This window comes from Delphinus delphis, chromosome 4 (assembly GCF_949987515.2).
Source record: "Delphinus delphis chromosome 4, mDelDel1.2, whole genome shotgun sequence".
Lineage (NCBI taxonomy): Eukaryota > Metazoa > Chordata > Mammalia > Artiodactyla > Delphinidae > Delphinus > Delphinus delphis.
This window is the reverse complement of record NC_082686.1, coordinates 114,159,712-114,183,932: the sequence shown is the minus strand read 5'-3', so window position 1 is coordinate 114,183,932 and position 24,221 is coordinate 114,159,712. Positions and strand designations below refer to the sequence as shown.

At 45.9% G+C, this 24,221-nt stretch overlaps 1 protein-coding gene across 3 annotated transcripts in view; it reads right to left on the bottom strand.

The window, feature by feature from the left end:
* IL20RB (interleukin 20 receptor subunit beta) overlaps nucleotides 1-24,221 on the bottom strand; it is a 30,961-nt gene that overhangs the window by 4,605 nt on the left and 2,135 nt on the right. For 2 of the 3 annotated variants that reach the window (XM_060010042.1, XM_060010043.1), the window contains 5 exons: nucleotides 13,874-14,000; nucleotides 12,100-12,290; nucleotides 7,660-7,784; nucleotides 5,422-5,572; nucleotides 1,767-1,909 (listed from right to left, as the gene is read on the bottom strand). In XM_060010042.1, the coding sequence (XP_059866025.1) occupies nucleotides 1,767-1,909; nucleotides 5,422-5,572; nucleotides 7,660-7,784; nucleotides 12,100-12,290; nucleotides 13,874-14,000 (737 nt within the window). The remainder of the gene's footprint in view (nucleotides 1-1,766; nucleotides 1,910-5,421; nucleotides 5,573-7,659; nucleotides 7,785-12,099; nucleotides 12,291-13,873; nucleotides 14,001-24,221) is intronic. The other variant, XM_060010044.1, reaches the window with a different exon arrangement.

The window sequence follows — 24,221 nt, the reverse complement described above, 5'->3', positions numbered from 1 at the left end:
GCTTCAAGAGACACCATTTAAATTTGAGAACACTCGTAAGTTTAAGATAAAAATATGGAAGAAGATACACCCTACAAACAGTAAACAAAAAAGGGCTATATTGATATCAGGATAAGAATACTGCCAGAGACAAAGAGGGACATTTCATGATGATAAAACACTCAATTATTCAGGAAGACCTATCAATCATAAATATGTATGCACCTAAAACAGGTTCAAAACACATGAAGGAAAAATTGACATGAAAGGAGAAACAGACACATCTACACTCATAGTTAGAGATTTTGTTGTCTCTCTCTCAATAACTAATAGAACTATTCCAACAAAATCAGTGAGGACAAAGATGATCTGAACAGTATTAAACATTTTGATCCAATTGATATTTATAAAACACCACCCAACAACAGCAGAATACACATCCTTTTGTGCTTCAGGGAACTCTGAGCCCCTCAAGTTCTTGCTGAAGGGGATGCAGGCCAGCCCTGTCCCCTATGTTTGATACATCCCACTGCCTTTATGTTTAGCAGTAAACCCTTTAGTCATCCAGAGGGGCTGGAGGGGGAACCGATGTAAAGAACACTGGTTGGTAAACATTATGAAAAGGGGCAAATGAAATGAGCAAATATCCGTAAAGCCTTAGAATGGTGCCTGGTGCTTAATTCTGGACCAGTGTCCCCTGGAGTCATGACTCCCTAAACTCCTGGAAAGAAAGAGAGCTGACACTAGGATCATATGGTGGGGCGTGCAGGGTGTCCTGAGGACTGGACTGCAGGGAGGGTTAGTCCTCCTGTGAAGGGGGAGCATGGCCTGTGCTCTCAGGGCCCTGTGATGTCACAAGAGGGACCCTTCCAGGGTAACTCCTGGCTGACAAGGAACTACAGGAATGTATAGCTTGCAGGCAGTTCTGGCTCTAGCTGCTTCTGAGAAGCTGACCGCTAACCCCATCCTCCCAGGACAGAAGGGTGAGATATCCCTGAGGCACAGGGATGGGTTTGCTTTTGTTTGTTATTATTTTGTTGTGTTCTGTTGCACTGCTTGGTGGGTTGAGGTCTGGGGCTGAGGTGGGGGGCTAGGGTGCACAGGAAGCAGACAGATGCAACGTGTGAGGATCTCTGGAGACCTGCTTTTGCTTTTCCCCGACCCTGGCACAGCACACAGGGCCTGTCCCCACTGGAGACACTCAGATCTATGGCCCAGTGACCTCAGGAGTAAGATAAGAACCCTGGCTTGTGAGGAGCTGGGATCCCTCACCTTCGGTAGTCACAGGTCCAGCTAGTCCCCCTGCCCCCAGCCAAAGGCAAAGCAGACTCCACGCGCCCTAATTTCACACACGTGCACTTCACCCTGAGGACCCATGAGGCTCTTGGCGTATGAACTGACTATGTTGTGTTGGAACATATTTCTGGATGCAGCTGCTGTTACAATGATGGGAGGGAGGTAAGAAGGCTCGGTAGGCCGGTCCTCAGGGTAAGACTATGCATGACTCCTGGAATGCAGAGCCTCCTGGGCTGGGCTACACACCTGCTGCCTTGGCCGTGCCAGGACCTGGGGGCAAGGAGCAGAGGCCTGATGGGAGCCTGGGGAAGGCCACCACCCCCTGGTGATGGGACGTCTCCCAGCCCCTCTGACTAGGAGGGAATTCCTATAAGTACTCTTCTCCCCTCTTTGTGCAAATGCTTGTAAACCCACGATATGTGTGTCCCTGCCCCACTAAGACCCAGACTACATCGGGTCAGCATCATGCTGAAAGGAAAAAGAACAGTTACCAAGGTGTCGGGGAGCATCACCACGGGGCAACAGGAGTGCTGGAGCAGCCGGCCCATTTTCCAGATGGAGAGCGGCACAACCACGAGGATCAGCATGAAGCCCACAAATGAGAACAGAGCCAGTGCCAGCGGCAGGGTCTCTCCTGGAAACGGAAAGACAGGAACCGGCTTAGGAGACAATCCTGGGCCTCCCTCGCTTTCCTGGATCTGGCTCTGCACACTGGCCAAGAGAGCAGATGCCAACACCCTGACATCTGATGTGTGCCCTAGTGACCGAAATGACCACCATTAAAACCATTTTTCTAGAATCCAGATTGGTTTCCAGAAAGCCAAGGAAGATTACGATCTTTTTCTTGGGAAGGGAAAGGGAGGAGCATCATCTGTTAAGCCACTAGCTGTATTTGCACGTACCTCTGAGCCACTGCCAGGAAGAAGGCAGAGGGCCAGGCCCCGGGCAGGATGAGGGGGAAGCACCAAAAGAGAACAGCCCAGAAGGGAGCTGGGCAGTAACTGAAAACAAAGTGTATTTCACAACTTACTCTTGGCATTGATTCGTGTGATGGAGGAAAATGCTGAATTCAGAACACAGTCACATAATAACTCATATATCAAGCCCCTGCGAGGGTTAAGTGACTTACCCCAGGTCACACAGGTAGGGCTGGCTCCAAATTCTACTAAATGATTTATCAGAAAGTGCCAAGTCTGAACGTCTGGAGATGCGGAAGGGGGGGACAGGTTACCTTCCCATCTCTCTGTCCTATTCGTTTAGCCCCTCTGGGCTGGACTGCTCACCCAGGATGTGAAGGGTGCCACAGCCAATGCAGCTGCAGAGAAGCTGGTGGGCTCTTCCAGATGGCTGGGGTCCCCACAGTTTGTATCAATGATTTTGGAAAATATGTTGGCAGTACATATCAAGAGATACACAGATGTTCATACTCTTTCATCCACTCCTGTGAGTGGATTCCAAAGAATAATTCCAAGGAAGGAAGCATATGCAGAAAGCAGTTCACAGCAACATCTTTATTAGAGCAACAGCCTCGCATAACCAGCCCCCCTCTCTGCCCAAAGCAGCACCTCTGCACCTTCCGCCACCCCAGCACACTCTGGTGTGCTTTCTCATAGCACGTACCACCAAGGGACACCATCTCATTTGTTTACTGCCTTGTAGCCTGTCTCCCCAACTAGAAGGTAAGCTCGGTGAGGGCAGGGACTTCCCTGCTGTATCCCAGTGACGGGCCCAGCAGGTGGCACATAGTCAGTGCTCAATAATTATTCACTGAATGAATGAATGAATCAGTGAATGAACATCATCTTCAAAAGCAGATGGCAATGATCTAAATACCCCCAATGGAGGATGATTTAATACATCATGGGATATCATCATGGCAGGTCAGGAGTTCAGCTATTAAAATGAGAATTAGGATATATACAGACTTGTTCGCTGCATCACGGGTTGTAGTGGCAAAAGACTGGAAAGCACAGAATATACCTATTTATGGGGGATGGTTACATATACTTTGGCACACCCATATACTGGCTTGTTATGCATGTTCTTAAACAATGAGGTAGATCTATATGTACTGACATTAACAGGTGCTCACAATAGCAATACCCAGTGAAGGTGAGCGAGGTACAAAGCAGTAAGCACAGTACAGTCCCAGTTGTGCCTCTGAGTACTGGCATCACATGATGACTGGAGGATTAAATGCCAGACTTGCCAAAGGAAACCTCCTGAGTGGTGTGCGGAGAATGGAGAACGTGTACCTCTTACTTTATATACTTCTGTGTTGTTCGAATTTTTTAACAAGCTTGACTTACATGGTTTTAAAACGTAGTATAAAATGAGGGTCTGGGGGACGGATAAATTAGGAGTTTGGGATTAACATATACACACTACTATATATAAAACAGAGAGCTTCCCTTGTGGCACAGCGGTTGAGAGTCTGCCTGCCGATGCAGGGGACACGGGTTCGTGCCCCAGTCCAGGAAGATCCCACATGCCACGGAGCGGCTGGGCCGTGAGCCATGGCCGCTGAGCCTGCGCGTCTGGAGCCTGTGCTCCGCAACAGGAGAGGCCACAACAGTGAGACGCCCGCGTACCGCAAAAAAAAGAAAACAGATAACCAACAAGGACCTACTGTATAGCACAGGGAACTATATTCAGTATCTTGTAATAACCTATAATGGAAAAGAATCTGAAAAAGAATAGATTTATATACATATATATATATGTATAACAATCATTTTGCTGAACACCTGAAACTAACACAACATTGAAAAGCAACTATACTTCAATTAAAAGATAAAGACCCAAAAAAAGTAGTATAAAATGGTAATCAGAAAATCTACATGGAAAATGTTATGGATGTGATATTTGTGAAAAAGCAGACTCAAAGTGTATATATAATTCAACGACAACATGTGTCTACACAAAGGCTAACAGCCCTTTGACCCAGCAACTCTACTTCTAGGAATTTATCCTTCAAATATACCAGCAAATGATCTATGCCCAAGGTAATTAATGAAAGCATTGGCTGTAATAGCAAAATATTGGGAGAAAAAAACTAAATACCCATCAATAGGGAGCTAGTTGAATTAGTTATATATACATACAGTGGAATACTATGTAGCTACAAAGAAGGATGAAAAAGTTCTTTTCAGATACGGAAAAATCTACAAGATATGTAAAATGAAAAAGACAAGATCCAGAACAGTGCATGGAGTGTGCTAACATTTGTGCTAAAAGGAGGGGAAATATATAAAAGTATATTCCCATTTACTTGTAAATGTATTGAGAAGTCTTTAGAAGGATATACAAAAAGCTAATACCTCTGGGGGAGGGATGGGAATTACATGGATGAGGAAGGCAGTTCCACACGTACCTTATCATTTTTTTTTTTTTTTTTTTTTGCGGTACTCGGGCCTCTCACTGTTGTGGCCTCTCCCGTTGCGGAGCACAGACTCCGGACGCGCATGCTCAGCGGCCATGGCTCACGGGCCCAGCCGCTCCGCGGCATGTGGGATCTTCCCGGACCGGGACACGAACCCGTGTCCCCTGCATCGGCAGGCGGACTCTCATCCACTGCGCCACCAGGGAAGCCCTCAAAATGATAATTTTTAAAAAACTAAAAAGTTAAACACAAATGTCACTCGTGGTGTTTGTGTGGCAAAATCATGGGATATGGGGTTTTGTTTTATTTCTTTTCACTGCAGGCTTTTAAACCATAAAAAATTCAAGGGAAAAAATTAAGTCAAACAAGAGGATTCTACAAACTTTCTATCAGGCCCCTCCCAGCTGGGCGCAGCCATGCTACACAGTGGGCTACGTCCAAACGAGGTCCGACGCTCAGGCCCCGGCTGCCTCACTAGCACCCCCCTCTGATACCCAGGCAGCTGCCACCGGGTCAACCAGCCTTGCAACATCTGGCCTCAGGCCTCGGGAGCTTTCAGGGAAAAGTGTTCTAGACAGCTGCCAAGTGACCCCTGCCCAGCCCCAGGGTGGACTCTCTTCTGGGGGGATTAGAACGCAGAACAATTTCACCACAGGATCTACCCAGCCTGGGGGAGCAGGTCAGGGAAACCGAGGGGATACTCAGAACCAGAGGAAGCAGCAAGCAACAAGCATCGCCCAGGAGGGGCAGACAGGTGGCCTTACCTTGCACCTTGACACATTCTGTCTTGCTGAAGGCACTGTGCCTCCCAATGGCCTTCACGAACGTCCGGACCTTCACGCAGTGTGCAGCCCCTGGCTCCATGGTTTCCAGGTGCACCGGAATGCCCCCGCGCCTCACCATCTTGACGTGTTCCTTTAGGAAAACAGAAAACAGTTACACTCTGGGGGAAGCAGGACACAAAAGAGGGAGAAGGAGGGAAGGGAAGCTGTAAATATTTCCTTTCCAAGATGCATACAGAATGTTCCTCTCATTCATTCATTTATTCATTCATTCATTCTTAAATATTTATTTATTTATTTAGCACCTACGGTGTGCCAGGCACTGGTGTAAGCAGTGAACAAAACAGGGACACAGCATTGAACAAAACAAAGTTCCTGCTCTCGTGGAGCTTATGTGGGGTAAGACAGACCATATATAACACACATCAGGTGGTGATGAGGGTTATGAAGAAAAATGAAGCAGGGCAAAGAGGTAGAGAGTGATGAGGAGGCACCAGAATAGGGATTAGGAAAGACCTCTCTGATAGGGTAATATTTGGACAGACACCTGAAGGTCAGAAATCTGACTGGGGGCTTGGCCGGGCCACTGCTGCCAGGGGGATCAGTGCACAGGAACACTGGAGCCTGTGGGCAGTGCCTCCTCACACTTGCATCCATCCACTGTCTGTCCATCCATCTGCATGCCCCTCCACCCCCACTCACCCCCTGAGGGCTGTGCTCTGCGTCTGAACCTGTGGAGACTCGTCTGGGCCAGGCCCAGGTGGCTCAGGACACGGGCTCCTCTCCCAGCACCGGCTCTGCACCTCCCGAAGAATCCTAGGGATCTGCATGCTCCCAGCCAGCCCAGGCCCTGATCAGTCCCGCACTCGACTCCCTCCGCCTGGCAATGCCACCTCCTACCACTGGGCCCTGACCCAGCAGGAATAAATGCTGGAAACCATGGCTGTTGCCTGTTCCACCTACACATACCACCTTCCAGGGGAAGCTACCCAGCCCACGGTCCCCATTGAGTGGGTGGTAGGGCACATGACCTGTCCCTCAGACACTGGCATTAGGTCAGGGGTACCCTTGGCCTGGAAAGGGTCTATCAGAGGCCAGCCAGCAACCGGCGACCCCTAAGCTTGGCCTGATAAGACAAGCAGTACCAGTCAGATTTCCTCTGCTAGGAACTGATCTTGGGGAACTGATACCTGCAGCTAGAAGCAGGGACCAAGGGGAGAGGACATGGCGAGGAGGAGTCAGGCCTGGTAAGGCACAGCCATAGGCATGTGCAGGAAGGAGTGGTGAGGGATCAGGGCCTGCGAGCAAGCTGGGGAGAGTGCCACGGAAAGAGTGCAATAGAGAGGACCCACTGGAGGGAATCAGAGACTCCACAGACGGGGGCCCCTGGGCAAGTGAGGCTGTGCTGCAGCCTGGCTCTGGGCCTGCTCTGATCATGGAGTCTATGAGAGCCCCTTATAGCACCATATTAATCCCTGTGACAGAGCCTATTTTTCCTTGTGCTGACTCGAGTGGGCCTTGTCACCATTTCAGCTTGGACAGGGCCTCCACAGGTCTGCCCAAGCTCCATCCTTTCTGCTGCTGTGGCTGCAGGATGCTTGGCCACTCCCTCTGGGAGAGCTGACCTCCCACCCAGCCTAGCCCGCAGCATCCATCCCACAGGGTAGGGCAGCGCCCCATCTAGGCATTCCGGGTGCCCATTGGCTCAGAATTAGGGTTGTTTATCAGCCAGCTCCTGACTCTCTGCCCCGACTTCTGCACGCTGCCCAGATACACACCCTCGAGAGCCTTGTGCCAGCCTCATATGCTTTTGAAATCATCCAGTTGATCTGGAACACCCTGGTCTGCCGCCTGTAAACAGCAGGGAGAATGGCTGAGAAGACATGCTGATAAGGGAGAAGAAATGCATTGAAAAGGTATCATGGATCCAACTATGGTAGAGTTTAGGGCAAGGAGGCAGCCCTCATACTTTAGCAAACGTGGCCTGAGACAGCTCCCAGCCACAGTCTGGGTTGGACCAAGGCAGTCCTTTGAGGAAGAGGCTGCCGGGATTGTCAACCTACGCCCATCTCTCCTTTCTCACACTTCACCCAGGCCCGCTCATCCTCAGGCCATCCCAGACAGCAAGCACTGCAGGGGCTGGCTTTCCTCATCCAGCTCTCGGAGGTCTGTGACTGCTTCTCCAAAGTCTAACTCAAAGGCCAAGGGTGGAAGTCTCACCTTGGCACCAGGCTCCCTCTTCCAGTAGGCCACGAAGAACTCAAACTGTGGCCCCAGGTCTTCCAGCTTAATAACCAGGTGGAAGCCATCCTTGGTGATCTCCATCCCAGGTGGGGTGAGGATGGCTGTTGGCAAGACAAGGAAAGAATCAAAGCCAGACCCAGACAAGACTGAGTTCTGTCCAGGGAGACCATGACCAAGCCATCAGTAGAAACATGTCAGGCTCATGGGAGGGGAGGGGTTTGGATATGGCTTCACAGTGTGCAGAGGCGTGTACACTGATCCTCTCCTGTACTCAGCAGGTGCTCAGTAGACACTTTTTGAATGATGAGCAAATGAAAAAAACAAATGACAGGCTTCCCTGGTGGCGCAGTGGTTGAGTGTCCGCCTGCCAATGCAGGGGACACAGGTTCGTGCCCCGGTCCAGGAAGATCCCACATGCCGCGGAGTGGCTGGGCCCGTGAGCCATGGCCACTGAGCCTGTGCGTCTGGAGCCTGTGCTCCGCAACGGGAGAGGCCACAACAGTGAGAGACCAGTGTACCGCAAAACAAACAAACAAAAAAAAAAAACAAATGACAACAACTTACTACAATTCGCATAGACCAGTTATATATACCGGCTGCTGCTAACTCTCAAACATCAGCAAATCAGCAGCCTGTGGATGGGTTGGCCTCTCTATTCTCAGTCCAAGGATTCTTCAATCTCATATCCTTAATGGAAGATGTTAGAAAATCAGAGGGTTTTACAAATTCCAATAATCAGCTCTAGAAATTTACAGCATAAGCACAAGCACCATCCTTCATATTACTGGATCCCAAACACAGAGGCCAGCAGCCCCCATGGATACTTTCCTATCAGGAGACCAAGAACAGAAGGGCCCACACAGACAGTCTTTAGTCCCTGGTTACTGATGATGGATCCAGACTTGCCTCTCAGATCCAGATGCTGCAGGACCAGAGGGGCCACCGCAATTGCTGGCCTTGGCTTGGCAAGTTTAGCAGAGTGTGTTCTGGGCTACATCCTCCTGCACTGGGGTCAGTGGACACTCAAAAGAAAGGCAGTTCCTGCAGGGAGTTTTCAGAGAACAAAGTATTTCCTGGCATTTGAAGAGCTGCCTGGAAAAGGAACATGAGGACTTGGAAAGTCAGGGACCAACTGTACAAAACATACCCAGTTCAGAGGCTTCATATGAGCATACAGCACCACTAGAACTGCGTCTGAAACACCTCCAGTAGGGAGAGAGATGTTTTGACTCCTCCAGTTTTAAGTCAAACATGATTAGAATTGGATTCCCTGATCTCCATCTATGTTGAGATTAGAATTAGACAAAATGACCTAATGTCATTTCAGTTCAGAGAATTTTTTGACAAAGTTGGGACAAGAACTTCTGTCCTATGTACTCTACAAACTTATCTCATTTAATCCATCCAGCAAGCTTAAGAAGGTAAATACTGTTCTTATCGTACAGATAATGTAACAGCCTCAGAGAGGTTGAATGACTTTCCCAGAATCACACAGTTAATGGCCAGAATTTGAGTCCATGTCTTTCCACATTTCTAGACTCTGCTGTGGGGTGTTTTTTAACTCCCAATGAACAGGATGCACATAGATTGCTTAAATCAGACTCTAGGCTTGGGCCCTGGAGATAAGTGGTTCTAAAGCTCCCCTGTGACATGAATTCATATAATTGAGGTTAAGAACCTCTGCTCTCAACAGGCTTCCCTTTAAGAGTAGGAGATCCTTTTCAAGAGAGCCTTAAAATAAGATTTTTCATATGTCTTGGGAGAAGTCAGCGTGGCCTTTTTCAAAGGCCAAAGAACAGACGTAATGCCCTTGAGAGTCTCGATTCCATCCCAGCTCTGCAGCTAACTTCACCTGCATGGGGACCACACAGGAGCAGCTTCTGGGGCAGGTACAGAGACTCCCTTCCTCAGCTCCTTCTGCAGTGGCCCTTTTCCTGTTTATATTGGCCTTCTCAAGCACAAGTTGCTACTGCACACACCCGCCCCCATAGCTTTGTAGGCACTCCCTCAATCTCCAAATGCCCCGTGCCTTCCTTTCCAACAGCTGCCAGCCACCAGCAATGACCTTGGCTGGAGCCCGTGCTTCTAGGAGCCAAAGGGAGGTGGTGCTGGGTGCTGCCCAGGCACAGCAGGCAGAGGCAAAGCTGCACTACCCTCCAGCGCCTCTCAGGCTTCCCCAGGGCCTGCAATGGGATCCCACTGCCTCCACCATATCCTCCCAGTGCCTAGAGAAAGAGACTGGGAAGAGGAGCCCACATTCGGCACCAAAATTTCTATTGGTATCCATTCCAATGGTCCCACTGCTGCCCCCAGCTCTTCCCTCCTTCCTCTGCTCTCTGGCTCTCAACTCTGGGCATCCCTTGGGTAATTAATATTAATATTTACCAATAGCTGAGTGCTATGATAAGACAGCACCGCCCTGAGCCTTTGCACTTTTCATCTTGTCCACAACTACCCAGTGAGGCAAACTGTTGCCCTTCTTACAGATGAGGACTCAAGGGGCTGATCTGGGATTTCAACCCCACCTGCCTGACTCTAGAGGGCCAACTTCCCCTTCAAATTCACCTTCCTCAGCCCCTTCTAGCGTGGACTCCCTCACCTTCTAACCGTCCTAATTTCTACCCAATCTCATATAGTCCTCAGTAACCTTTGACTCATTCCATTACTGCCCCAAACCTTCCTTTGTCCTCACTCCCAGCAGAGGGTCACCTGCCACACCAAGAAAACAGGTCACCACAGGCCTTTCCCTTGCCTTTCCTGCATGTCCCAACTGGTCACGTTATCATCCACACCTGCCCTGCCCCTTCCACCTCCATTCAACCCTCCAGCTGGCAGCCTGTCCACCATCACCACGGCTCCATGAAGCCACTTTCTCAAGGACCCATTTAGGGGCCTCCTTCAGGCCCAGCAGCAGCTCATCCGCTCTCCCCTCCATGACCCTCTCCCCACCCAGCACCTACCAGTGACTTTCCCTCTACCCTCTTTTTAAACCTAAGGTTTCCCAGGAGCCTATCCTGGGTTCTTTGTCCTTATGTCTTGTCCCTGGACATCTCACCTGCTCTCAAGCCACTAGCTATTAATTTTGTGTTGTGTGTCTAACCTTGACCTGTCTGAGCCCGAGGGCCTGATTTCCAACTGCCAATCAGACATCCATGGCATGATATCCTATAGGCATCTCAATCTCAAAGAGCCCAAAGCCAGCAGCAACTCTTATTCCTCAGACCAGTTGCTCCTCCTGGGTTCTCTTCCTTGGGTGACACTCCCACTAACACCATCTGGAAGATGGATGCCATCATTATCTCTCCCCATTCTGTCTCCCAGTAACTAGTCCCCAAGCGCTGTCCTTTCTAACTCAGCAATGTCTCTAGAATTTGTCCTCTTCTTCCCATCCCTTCCCCACTTCTGGGATCAGGACCCACCTTGGCTCAGCTGGAGTGTTACAACCCCGTCCTCACCGTTCACCTGCCCTGAAGGCTTGTCCTACTCCAGTTCACTTTTCACACCACAGCCAGAGTGATTGTTCTGTAAGACAGACCTGGCCTAGACCTTCTCTTCTTCTGTGGCCCTCCTCTTCCGACTTGATCAAGCTTTATGTCAAAGCCCTTCACCACGTGACAAGCTGCTTCCTCGCCCCCGGCATCCAGACCCTGCTACTGCGGTTCCCCACACACACCCTTCTACACACTGGCCATTATTTGCACTCTGCCGTATTTGGTCACCAATCTGGATTCTTCCCTTACTTTTTTTTTTTTTTTTTTTCGCGGTACACGGGCCTCTCACTGTTGTCGCATCTCCTGTTGCAGAGCACAGGCTCCGGACGCGCAGGCTCAGCGGCCATGGCTCACGGGCCCAGCTGCTCTGTGGCATGTGGGATCTTCCCGGACCGGGGCACGAACCCACGTCTCCTGCATCAGCAGGCGGACTCTCAACCACTGCGCCACCAGGGAAGCCCTCTTCCCTTACTTCTTTCTCAATTATTTTCCAGGTTCTATTGCTATAGAAAAGTTACTTATTTCCAAAGGACTGTTCCTAATCATGTATAGATCCTATTGCACAAAGAAGATGCTCACAGAGCAACAAAGATGGAGTTAGCGAGGCCCCAGATGGGAGGCAGTGTAAGATTTATGAGGCACTACTAGGGTAGGGAGAGGCCATCCTAGCCCCATCTCCCCACTTCCAGAGCAGTTTTCCTTCCAGAGACAGGACTGACTTCCAAAGTCTCTTTCAAAATGAGAGGGAGGGCCTGTGGGAAGCAGCTGACTTTTTAAAATGGAGCAGTTAGGGCTGTTGATGTTCACAGTACTCTGGCTTTGCAAGACTAATTTGATGCTGAAAAGAATCCCAACAGTCTCAGTGAGCATGGTTCCTGAAGGGGAGGCTGCTGGGGGCAGGGGAGTGAGGAGAGAAGAGCCTTACTTGAGTTTCGATTAAAGGGGTGCTTCAGGGTGCTCCAGGCTGAGGTCAGTGAACCCAGGGTGGCCCTGACCCGGAGGCTGTATGGTACAGTGGCGGTGATGTCATCAGTGATGTCACACTCGGGCTCTTGGGTGGGCGAGCACCAGCTGCTGGGGATCCAGATGTGGCTCATGTACAGGCTCTCATACTCTCTGGCCAAAGAGAGGAGGGGACAGCATCACACCAGCCCCTTCTACCCAGGCTCAATGATGGTTTCAAGTAACTGTTGCATCCACTGACATTTTATGGGTCAGGAAAACAAGCATTTGCTCCATACCCATTTCTCCCCTCTCCTCCCTCACCGACCACCCTTTCTTCCTTACTCCTTCTCACCAGACAAGGGAGACCCAAGCATAAACCCCACTCTGTCCCAGTCTCCCCATCTGCATGCTCACCACCCCAGTCTCAGCCACTGTCATCCCTTGCCTTGCTGTGTGTCTCCTGATTTTCCTGCTTCCTTTCCTGCCAGTCTTTAAACCATGCATCACTCAGCAGAGCATCATATTTGTCTCCTTAGTGGCTTCCAAAGAGTCTAGAATGGAATCCAAACTCTCTCCCATGGCCTACAAGACTCTCTGGCCTTCTCATTACACCCCTAAACGTGATGCTCCCTCCACACAGGCCTCCTTGCCCTCCCTCCGACAGGCTGTCACGTTTGCTGTGTCTCAGATGCTCTGCCCCTGCATTCCCATTGGCTGCCTGCTCCTGTCCTTCAGATATTGGCTTAAATATCACATCCTCAGACAGACCTTCCCCGACCATCTGATAAAAAGCTACCACAGAAGAAACTCTCTGTTGCATCAGCCTTTTAGCTTCCTCCTAGAGCTGATTTCTATCTGAACTTACCTACAGCAATGCTGCCTGATAGAACTTTCTGTGTTGGTGGAAATGTTCTGTATCCCTGTTGTTCTATATGGTAGCTACTAGTCGCATGTGGCTATTAAGAACTTGAAATGTGGCTCATACGACTGGGAAACAGACATTTTAATTTAATTTAATTTAACTTTGATTAATTTTGATTAATTTAAATTTAAATAGCTGTCTGTGTCTAGTGGCTACCACACTGGACAGTGCAGACCTCGTGTACTTATTTCTTTACCTTTTTACTGTCTCCTCTAAATGTAAGCTCCCTCTGTCCAGAAGCTTTGTCAACTGTACCCGTGAGCCTAAGAGAATGTCTGCACGTGTAGTTGTTCAGTTTGTATAAACTGTTAATGAAATATATTGAGCACCTTCTGTGCCCCTGTCACTCCTTGACAGCTCCGAGGGCCTGGACACCTGGAGAAGGGCCAGCTGACCTATACGATCACAATTTGTTTTGGCTTCTAGGGGCAAGCACACAGTCAGGAAAAACTGAGGTCTCCCCCACCCCCAAAGGATCTGAGTCCCCAGTGATTTCTCCACCTCAAGTCAGAGACAAACTTGTTTCTTCTTAAAATTTTCTTCAGCATTAGACAATTGACTCATTGTTGGAAAGAAGCTTCACCAAAAAGTCTTTATACATGTTTGTGCTCCCAGGGAGTTCACTGTCAAATCCATGGGACAATTTCCCTTGTTGCTTCAACTCTCTCAGTGCCCATGCAGACAGAGGATGCAGATCATGGGAAATAACCTCTCCCTGGGCTCACAAAGCCTCCTTGAGCTCTGGAATGAAGGTTGTGATTCCTGGAGAGGAATCAACTAATGTCTAAAAGAGAAAAACGAAAAAAAAAAAAACACAAAAAACAAAACTCACCCTTGGTACTCGACAGAATAGTGTACTATTTCTTCAGGCACAATCACTGGGCTCCATGTCAAGACATGCTTCATGTTGGTTGATTGTACAGAGAGGTTCTGAGGGGCAGGCAGAACAGTCGCTCCATCTGAGACCAAGGCAGATAGACAGGCTGACAGGTGAGCTCAGGGGGCTGGCATCGGGGGAAATGCCACAGCTTCAAGTTAGTTTCTAATGAAAAGCCAAACATGCTTAGGAACTAGAAACAACTCTAAAGTCACCATACTTGTGTTCATGCTAAATTTTTGCTATCATCATTGTAATTCTGCCTTTGGTGATTGAATGGCATGTTAATATTAATAATAATAATGGCTAATATTATTGAGCACTTACCATGCTCTATCTAGGCCGTGTGCTTGGTTGTCACATGATTATCTCATTTAATCCTCATGACCATACTGGGAGGTAAGGACCATTAGTTTCTCTGTTGTACAAATGAGGAAACTGAAGCACATTATGTACAACCCTTATGTCACGATCTAGATGCAGGCCTTGACTCTGCCACTTACTATGTGACCTAAAGCAAGCTGCGTAAACCTGAGCCCCCCACCCCTACATGGCAAACCCATACCGGCTCCTGCCAGCTTCTCATCACCACCTTCTCCTGCTACTGCCATCCCCAGGTACCAAAGCAATTCGTTTGTGTCCCCAAGAAGGCCAAACAGGGCGCAGCTGCCATCTGGGAAGTGCAGGCTCAGGTCTGCCGTGGAAGGAGTCCAGTGCAGAAAGGCACCAAGCCAGCTCGGAGACTCCGCCCCAGGCAGCCTGCAGCCCTCTGAGCCAGCCGGGATTCAAGCACCTGCTCACACAGCTGTGTGCTCAGAGTGTGCACACAGTGGGTCTACAGTTTGCACACAGAATCAAAGAGGCCTGTGAAGCTGAACCTGCCCTCATAAGGACCTTGCAGCCTCAGGGCTCATCCTTGCGTGTAACCCAGGGTGCAGTCTGGATCTTCCGATATGGTCTTCCCCTCCGACTTTCACACGCTCTTCTTTTAATGCCCAACACCTGCCTCCCTTTGCTGTTACAGTTGCAGTGATAATATCGACAGCATGGTGTGTATGAGGCTGGGACCCTCGCCTGGGACTTTTCATCTGTGTGCCTGTCTCCAGATTGGCACCTGCTGTTCGTTATCCAGCGCTGTAACCACGAGAGGATGGGTGCTGCTGGGGACACCCCACCTGGTGCCCTTGCTTCTTCCCTAATGTAGGACCCTTGTGATGCATCCTGATCTCACTCTCAGCGTCCACGGCCTGCCCTGTGAGGAAACACCTAGGGTACCCACAAGGGAGGCATCCTGCCCTCCCCACCTTTAAACCTGTAATCACCCAAGGGATGAAAAGGAAAAGTGCCAGCTGCAGTGAGGTCACCCGGGAGGGTGGAGCCTGGTCCTCTCTGACATCCTTCCTCTGGTAAAGTAGACAAAACATTTCCCTAGTCAGATATGCGAAGATTTTAAAGCTATGTAAATATAAAGCTCTAATTCATAATTCTAAAACTCTCAAAAATGAAATCTCCTGGCCCAGATGGTTACACTGGAGAATACTATGAAATAGTTAAAGAGAAATTAACACCAATTTTATACAATCTCTTCAAAAAAATAGAAGAGGAAAAAGCACTTTCCAACTAATTTATGAGGCCAGTATTACCCTGATACCAAAATCAGGTAAAGGTAGTGTGTATTTAAAAACACAAAAGCCTGCACATCAACATATCTTATGCACTTAAATGCCAAAATCTTCAACAAAATACTAGCAATCCAAATTCAATAATGTATAAAAATGATTATGCACCATGATCAAGTGGAATTTATTCCAGGTATGCAAGGCTGGTTCAATATTTGAAAATCAATTAATGTAATCCACTGCATCAACAAACTAAAGAAGAAAAATCATACAATTAGATCAGTTGACACTGAAAAAGCATTTACAAAATTCAACATCCATTCATGATTTAAAAGCAGAAAACAACAAAAAACCTCTCTTCAAGTCAAGAACATTAGGGAGTTATCTCAATTTGATAATGACCATCTCTAAAAAACCTACAGTTAACATCTTATTCAATGGTGAAAGACTGAATTCTTTCCCCCTAAAATCAAGAAAAAGGCAAGGGTGCTCACCCTCATCACTTTTACTCTACATTGTACTAGAAGTTCTAGCAGCTGTAATAAGGCAAACAAAGGAAGTAAAAGGCATTACAGATTGGAAAAGAAGTAATTAATCTCCCCCTATTTGCACGCTATGTAGGAAATCCCACAGAATCTACAAAAAAAACCTCCTAAAACTAATAGTGAGTTCAGCAAGTTCATAGGATACAAGATAAACATTAAAAATTAGTTGTACTTTTAAATACTAGCAATGAACACTTATACACAGAAATTTAAAATATTATTTACAATCATTCTCTCCCCCTAAAGTTCAGGTGTAAATCTAATGAAACATATCTAGGATTTGTATGGGGAAAACTCCACAATGCTGGTGAAAGATTTCAAAGAAAACATAAATAGATGGAGAGACATACTGTGCTCATGAATCGAACAATCTGACATAGTTAAAATGGTAATTCTCCCCAAATTGATATACAGGTTTAACGTGATTCCTATCAAAATCCCAGCAAGGTTTTTTGTAGATATATACCAGCTTTTTCTAAAATTTATAAGCAAAGGCAAAGGAAGGAGAATAACTGAAACAACTCTGAAAAAGAATAAAGTGAGAGAAATCAATCTACCCAATTATAAGACTTACAGTAATGACGATTGTGTGGTATTGACAAAGAAATAGACATATAGATTGATGAAACTGTATAGACATCCCAGAAATAGACCCACACAAATATGCTCGACTGACTTTTGGCAAAGGTACAAAAGCAATTCAATGAAGGAAGGATAGCCTTTTCAACAAATAATATTAGAGCAATTGGATATTTGCAGGCAAATAAAAAACTTCAACCTAAATCTCATACCTTATGCAAAAAATAACTCAAAGTGGACCATAGACTTAATGCAAAATATGAAACTCTAAACTTTTAGGAAAAAACATAGAAAATCTTCAGACCTAGACAAAGATTTCTTAGACTTGACACCAAAAGCAAGATCCATAAAAGGAAACATTTATAAATGGGCATCATCAAACTTAAAATATCTTGCTCTGCAAAAGACCCTGTTAAGAGGATGAAAATACAAGATACAGACTGGGAGGAAGTATTTGCAAACTATATATCGCACAAAGGATTCATATCTAGAATATATATACAAAGAATACTCAAAACCCTACAGTAGAAAAGCAAACAACTCAATTAGAAAATGGGCAAAAGACATGAAGAGTCATTTCACCAAAAAGTACATACAGATGGCAAATGAGCACATGAAAAGATGTTCAACATCATTAGCTATTAGGGCATTGCAAATTAAAACGTCCCTGAGATAGCACCACACAGCCATCAGAATGACTAAAAATTTTTAAAGTAACAATACCAGACCCTGGTGAGGATGCAGGTAAAGTCACTCATACATCGCTGGTGGGAATATAAAGTGGTACAGCCACTCTGAAAGATAGTTCAGCAGTTTCTTGTGAAACTAAACTGGTAATTACTATACAACCCATCAATTGCACTCTTGGGCATTTATCCCAAAGTAGTAAAAATTTATGTCACACAAGATCTGCACAACAATGTCTATAAACAAACTGGAATCAGCCCAGATGCCCACAGGTGAATGGTCAAACAAATTATGGTACATCCAATAAAAAGGAACAAACTGGGGCTTCCCTGGTGGTGCAGTGGCCAATGCAGGGGACACGGGTTCGTGCCCCGGTCCGGGAAGATCCCACATGCCACGGAGTGGCTGGGCCCGTGAGCCATGGCCGCTGAGCCTGTGCGTCCGGAGCCTGTGCTCCGCAACGGGAGAGGCCACAACAGTGAGAAGCCCGCGTACCCCGTCAAAAAAAAGGAACAAACTATCACTACGTAAAACAATCTGGATGAATCTCTAGGAAATTATGCCAAGTGAAAAAACCCAACCCCCCAAGAGTTACATGCTGTATGATTCTATTTTTATAACATTTTGAAATGGCAAAATTTTAGAAATGGAGAACAGATTAATGGTTGCCAGGGGTTAGGAACAGTGGGGAAAGGCACAGTAGGGGGAGGTTCTAAAAAGGCAACAGGAGTATCATTGTGGTACTGGAACTGTTCAGTATCTTGACTGTGGTGATAAATACACAAACCTATTACACACACACACACAAGCACACGCTCGAACGAATGCAAGTAAAGCTGGGGAAGTCTGAATAAGACGGGTGGATTGTATCAATGATGTCAATATCCTGGTTGTGATATTATACTACTGTTTTGCGAAATACCATTGGGGAAACTGGGCTTTCTGTATTATTTCTTATAATAAATCTAGAATTACCTCAACAAAATTTCAGTTAAAAAATACAAACATAGTGTCATCACACCTAAAAATTTAGCATTAATTCTGATTATCTGCATGACAGGATACATTTTAAAAGACCATGATAGGATAAATTCAAACAGGATGAAATGCACCTAGGAGAAAAGTAAAGTTGTAGAATTAGGTGCAGTCAATTAAATCAGTGAGGGACACCTGTTTAGGGTGGGAGACCTAACAATTAGGTGTCCTAATGACCAGGGCACTCATCAAGGATTTAAGCAACTACTCTGAGGTTGAGTTTCTGGGTATATCTTTCTTCATGAGGGTCACACAGGCAGGACAACAGCAAGAGATGTCCCAAAATTTAGGTGCCTCCATTATGTTATGCAGCAGTTTGCACTTGTGTAACTGTCTTCTCCTACCTGTGAAGTTCCAAATCTAACTCCACTATGGGCAAAATACTCAGTCTCATTCCTGTCTTAAAATGAAAACTACTGCTTCTTTCTGAGCCCTGTAGGCAACATCTTCAATATCTTTATGCCATTTGTACCATATATTCCAAATTCCATCTTTGTTTCGCTGTTGTTTATGTAGCACACATACACATTGGGAATGAGATGGAAAATCAGTAATGCCCATGAACTACTGATGCCAGGGGATGTTTAATTGGGTTACATAGAAAGCATGGTGGCCCTATATGAGGAAAAATCCATTTTATGCTAGGACACTAAATAGGGAAGTCTATTTTCAGCTCAGACTCCAAGCTGAAAGTGACTCCTTTCACCTATGAAGGGTTTCATAGGTGAATCCCCTCCAGTTGTTAGACAAGGCTCACTGTGGTCCTGAGAACACAATTCAGTGGAGAAAAAAAAAACTTTGGGGCTTCCCTGGTGGTGCAGTGGTTGAGAGTCCGCCTGCTGATGCAGGGGACATGGGTTCGTGTCCTGGTCTGGGAAGATCCCACATGCCGCAGAGCAGCTGGGCCCATGAGCCATGGCCGCTGAGCCTGCATGTCCAGAGACTGTGCTCTGCAACGGGAGAGGCCACAACAGTGAGAGGTCCGCATACCGCAAAAATAAATAAATAAATAAATAAAAGAAAAAGAAAACTTTGTTATCCACCCACCATTCTCATTAACAAGAAATGTCATCTACCAGTCAGGAGTAATGTGTATTGAAGTCAAGTAGAAGAAACCAGTTAATAGAGACTCTTCCTGATGTGCATGAGTAAATGCAAAAACAAAGAATGCACTCAAGGCAGGAGGGGAGAGTAAGCTTACAGTGTGAACAAGAAAGACTACTGGCCACAGAGAGAAGGGTGCAAAATTGGGAATAATTATTTTCTCAGCCACACTGGATGAGAACTGTCAACGGAGCTAGACCAAGATATTGGAATATCTTCTGTATAATCGTTTGGTTCCTTGTGAATAGTTATGCTCCTGTCACTGTAGAAAATTGTTCTTGTTCTAGCAGTCTGACTCAGTATCTCAAGAAGGCCCACTGGGTGGAGCCTCTTGGGTGTTTCCGATAGAAACTTGAGCCAGGTGACTGTGACTATTTAAGATTCTGGTGCTCAGTGTGGCAGAAAGTAGCTAAGCAACACTTTTTGCATAGAGCTGCATTCACAAAGCTGATCCCTCTTTCTTGCGGCCTATTAGTATTCTATTGCTGCTGTAACAAATTCCCGCAAATGTAGTATCTGAAAACAACACAGATTTATTATTTTCCAGTTCCATAGATCAGAAATCTTACACAGGTCTAACTGGGCTAAAATCAAGGTGCTGGCAGGACTGCAGGCTCCAGGGGAGACTGTTTTCTTGCCATTCCCAGCTGCTGGTGGCCACCCACCTTCTTGCGCATGGCTCCTCCTTCCTCCATCTTTAAAGCCAACAATGGCTGGTTGAGTCCCTTTCATGCTTCAAATTTCTCCTGCCTCTTTTTCTGTCCTCCCATCTCTCTCTCACTGCATCCAGGAAAGGTTCTCAGCTTTGAAGGACTCATGTGATTAGATTGGGCCCACCCTGATAATCCAGGATAATCTCCTAATCTCAAAATCCCATAACATTAATCACATCTTTAAAATACCTTTTTCCATAAGAGGTAATGTATCCACAGGTTCCAGGAATTAGAACGTGGATGTCTTTGGCGGACCATCATTCTGACTACTCCATGGGGCTTGCACTTCAGGGGATATTGATACCATGAACTGACACGATACCCTAAAATGTCTCCCTCGAATACAGTAAATTATTTCAAGAGAATCCCCTTGTATGTGACCAGAAGAAGAAAAGAGCAAGGCTGAGCTAGGACATGGCTGCTAAGCAGGTTGCTGGCATCACTTGCTGCCTAAGTAACTAGTGCCCCACCCCAGCTTCAGAAGGTATGCAAACCAATTCATGCCTCAGGAAAGTGATCTACTGCTTCAGGATCTTAAAGTATGGTCTTTGGATCAGCAGCATCACAATACCCAGGAGCTTATTAGAAATGCAGACTCTCAGGCTGCAAGCTGTGCCCTACAGAACCAGAAAGTGCATTTTAACAAGATCCCCCAGGTAATTCATAAGCATATTAAAGTTTGAGAAGCACTGGTATATAGAGTTCTAAATGGTTCTCAACCTTGGCTGCCCATGAGAATTACTGGGGAGGTGGCTTTTTGTGGGTGTTTTTTTTAAGTTTTATTTTGAAATAATTTCAGACTTACAGAAGAGCTGCAAAAATAGTACAGAGAGCTCCCATATACCCTTCATTCAGCCTTCCAGATGTACATGACCACAGTACAAATATGAAAAGGAAGATATTAACATTGGCCCAATATCAATAATGAAGCCTCAGTATTTATTCGAATTTCACCAATTTTTTTCCCCTAAAGTCTTCCTTCCTTCCTGCCTGCCTTCCTTCCTTTCTTTCCTTCCTTTTTTTCAGGAACCAATCCAGAATCCCACATTTAGTTGTCATATCTATACTTAGTCTTCTTCGATCTGTCCTCAATCCTTCCTTGACATTTTTGACGGGTACTGGTCAGTTGTTTTCTAGACCATTTCTCAGTTTGGGTTTGTCTGATGTTTTTTCATGATTTGATTAAGGTTGTGCATTTTTGGCACATACTCACAGGGAATACATGATGTTACTATGTCTTATTACCGGTGGTGTTTACCTTGACTACTTGGTTAAGGTGGTGTCTTCACTATAAAATGACCATTTTCCCCTTTATAATTAATAAATAACTTAGGGGAGATACTGTGACACTATGCAAATATTCTTTCTCCCCCAACTTCCATCCATTAAATTTTGTGTTTATTGGTGGATATTACTTGCAACAATCATTGCTGCGATGTGTTGTGATTTTCTATGTGTTAACTGGAATTCTGTAAGAAATAGCTCTTCCTTCTCCACCATTTGTAATAGAAATTTATTTTATTCTATCATTTTTTTTTGTTTTTTGTTTTTTTTTCAGTACACGGGCCTCTCACTGTTGTGGCCTCTCCTGTTGCGGAGCACAGACTCCGGACGCGCAGGCTCAGCGGCCATGGCTCACGGGCCCAGCCGCTCCGCAGCATGTGGGATCTTCCCGGACCGGGGCACGAACCCGTGTCCCCTGCACCGGCAGGCGGACTCTCAACCACTGCGCCACCAGGGAAGCCCTATCGTTATTTGTTACTCAAATCGTTCCAGCTTTGGCCATTGGGAGCTTTTTTGGGTTTTGTGTCCTTTTGACTTACTCCCATCTCTCACTCTCTTTTTTCATGTTATTTTTATTAATAGACTTTTAATTTTTAGAACAATTTTAGATTTATAGGGAAAAAACACAGACAGTAAGTACACAGAGTTCCTGTACACCCTTCACTCAGCTTCCCCTAATGCTAACATCTTATATAGTCACAATATATTTGTCAAAACTAAGAAACTAACATTGTACATTACTATTAACTAAACTCCAAACTTTATTTGGATTTTGCCAAATCTTCCACTAATGTCCTTTTCTCATTCCAGGATCTAATCCAGGATCCTTGTTGCATTTTGGGCCCCATCCTTTTTTGAGCACTTCCTTCCTTACCACAAGATGTTCCAAACTTCTATTTTCTCTTCCCAGTTATGGAATAAACCACTTCTCTAAGGAGCCCCACCCAGGAAGTTTTGAAAAATCCCAAAGACCAGGCAGCACCCTAGATTAGTTAAATCAGACCTCTGGCTGTGAAATCCTGGCATTTGTACTTTTAAAAGCTCTCCAGTTAATTCCAACATGCACTTGAGATTGAGAACCACTGATCTAGACCTTACTTCAGGTACCTGAAAGACAGTTAAAACTATGAACGATATATGATATCACTTATATGTGGAATCTAAAATATGACACAAATGAACCAATCTATGAAACAGAAATGGAATCATGCACATAGAGAACAGACTGATGGTTGCCAAGGGGGAGGGGGTTGGGAGAAGGGATGGAGTGGGAGGCTGGGGTTAGCAGATGTAAGCTTTTATATATAGAATGGATAAACAGGTCCTACTGTGTAGCACAGAGAACTATATCCAATATCCTGGGATAAACCATAATGGAAAAGAATATAAAAAAGAATATGTATATATATATATATATATATATATATATATATATATATGTATGTATAACTGAATCACTCTGCCATACAGCAGTAATTAACACATTATAAATCAACTATACCTCAATAATAATAATAATAATAAACTATGAATGAGAAACCCCTAAAGAATTAGGTGTATTTCCCAGCAGGTTCTTATGTTCCCTGCAGACAGAAAACACTGTTTTGTTCATATCTAACCACCCAGAACGTGGCACACAGCAGGCGCTCAGAAATACAGAATGAATGAAAACGAAACAGGTGAACCAAGTCTTGGCTCCTTAGTGAAATTAGCCTCAGCCTGATTTTTCCCCCCGAATTCCTATCTCACATTAGACCTTTGTGTCATTCTGAGGTTTATGCCCACCACAAAGCCCCTGGGCACATTTCCCAGGCAGAACTCCTTGCATCTCCTCCCTGGAATCACCATGCTGGCTTCCCCTCACTGTGTCTGCTGTCAGTTCCCCTCGTTTGGGCTCTGTTCTGCCACCTTTACTTCCAACAGCCCTTATGGCAAATGTGTCAGAAAACACAGCAACATCTTCTTTATTCCTTTTGCTTTGTCCTTCCAAACTTTCTCTGGCCTGCTTCAATGTCTCAGCTTCTTCTGCAGAGAAGTACAAAGGGCACAGGCTCTGTAGCCAACAGAACCAGAGTCAAATCCCAGTTCTCCCACTTATTAGATGCATACGCTTGGGCAAATAGCTGAACCTCTCTGAGCCTCTCTTTCCTAGTGTATAAAATGGGGGTTATATCACCTACCTTGCAGGATTGATGTGAGATGTCAAGAGAATATTTTTGCTAATCCAGAGCACAGTGTGCGGTCATAAATGGCAGTTGCGATGGTCACTGTCGCTGTTATTATTGCTGTTATTATTACTATTATTATTATTATTGGTAGTGGGAATCAGTTTCCTGAATTACACACTATTATTTGAAAGGGACAGGGCAAGGCAAATAAATTCTGTAAAAGAGAGCAAGACCTCTACCCATCTGTCCCAAGGATCTAGAGTAAGTAGTAGAAGTTCATTTAGACATTGCAGAAATCATTGCAGGCTCCTACACAGTCCAGAGTAAATGGTCAAAATTGCATAAAGGCAACCTCAGCTAAAGCAAATAACTGCTGACACCACCATCGGTTTGCATAACCAACAGATGAAAAGTAACATCTTCAGAGTGCCTTTGTTTTCATAATCTCGTTTGACACCTCCCAACTGAAAGGTAGCTATTTTGACCAATTTGCAGATAAGGAAACTGAAGTGATAAGAAATATATTCACTGAGCGAGCAAGTGATAAAAGTCAAAACTCACACACAGGT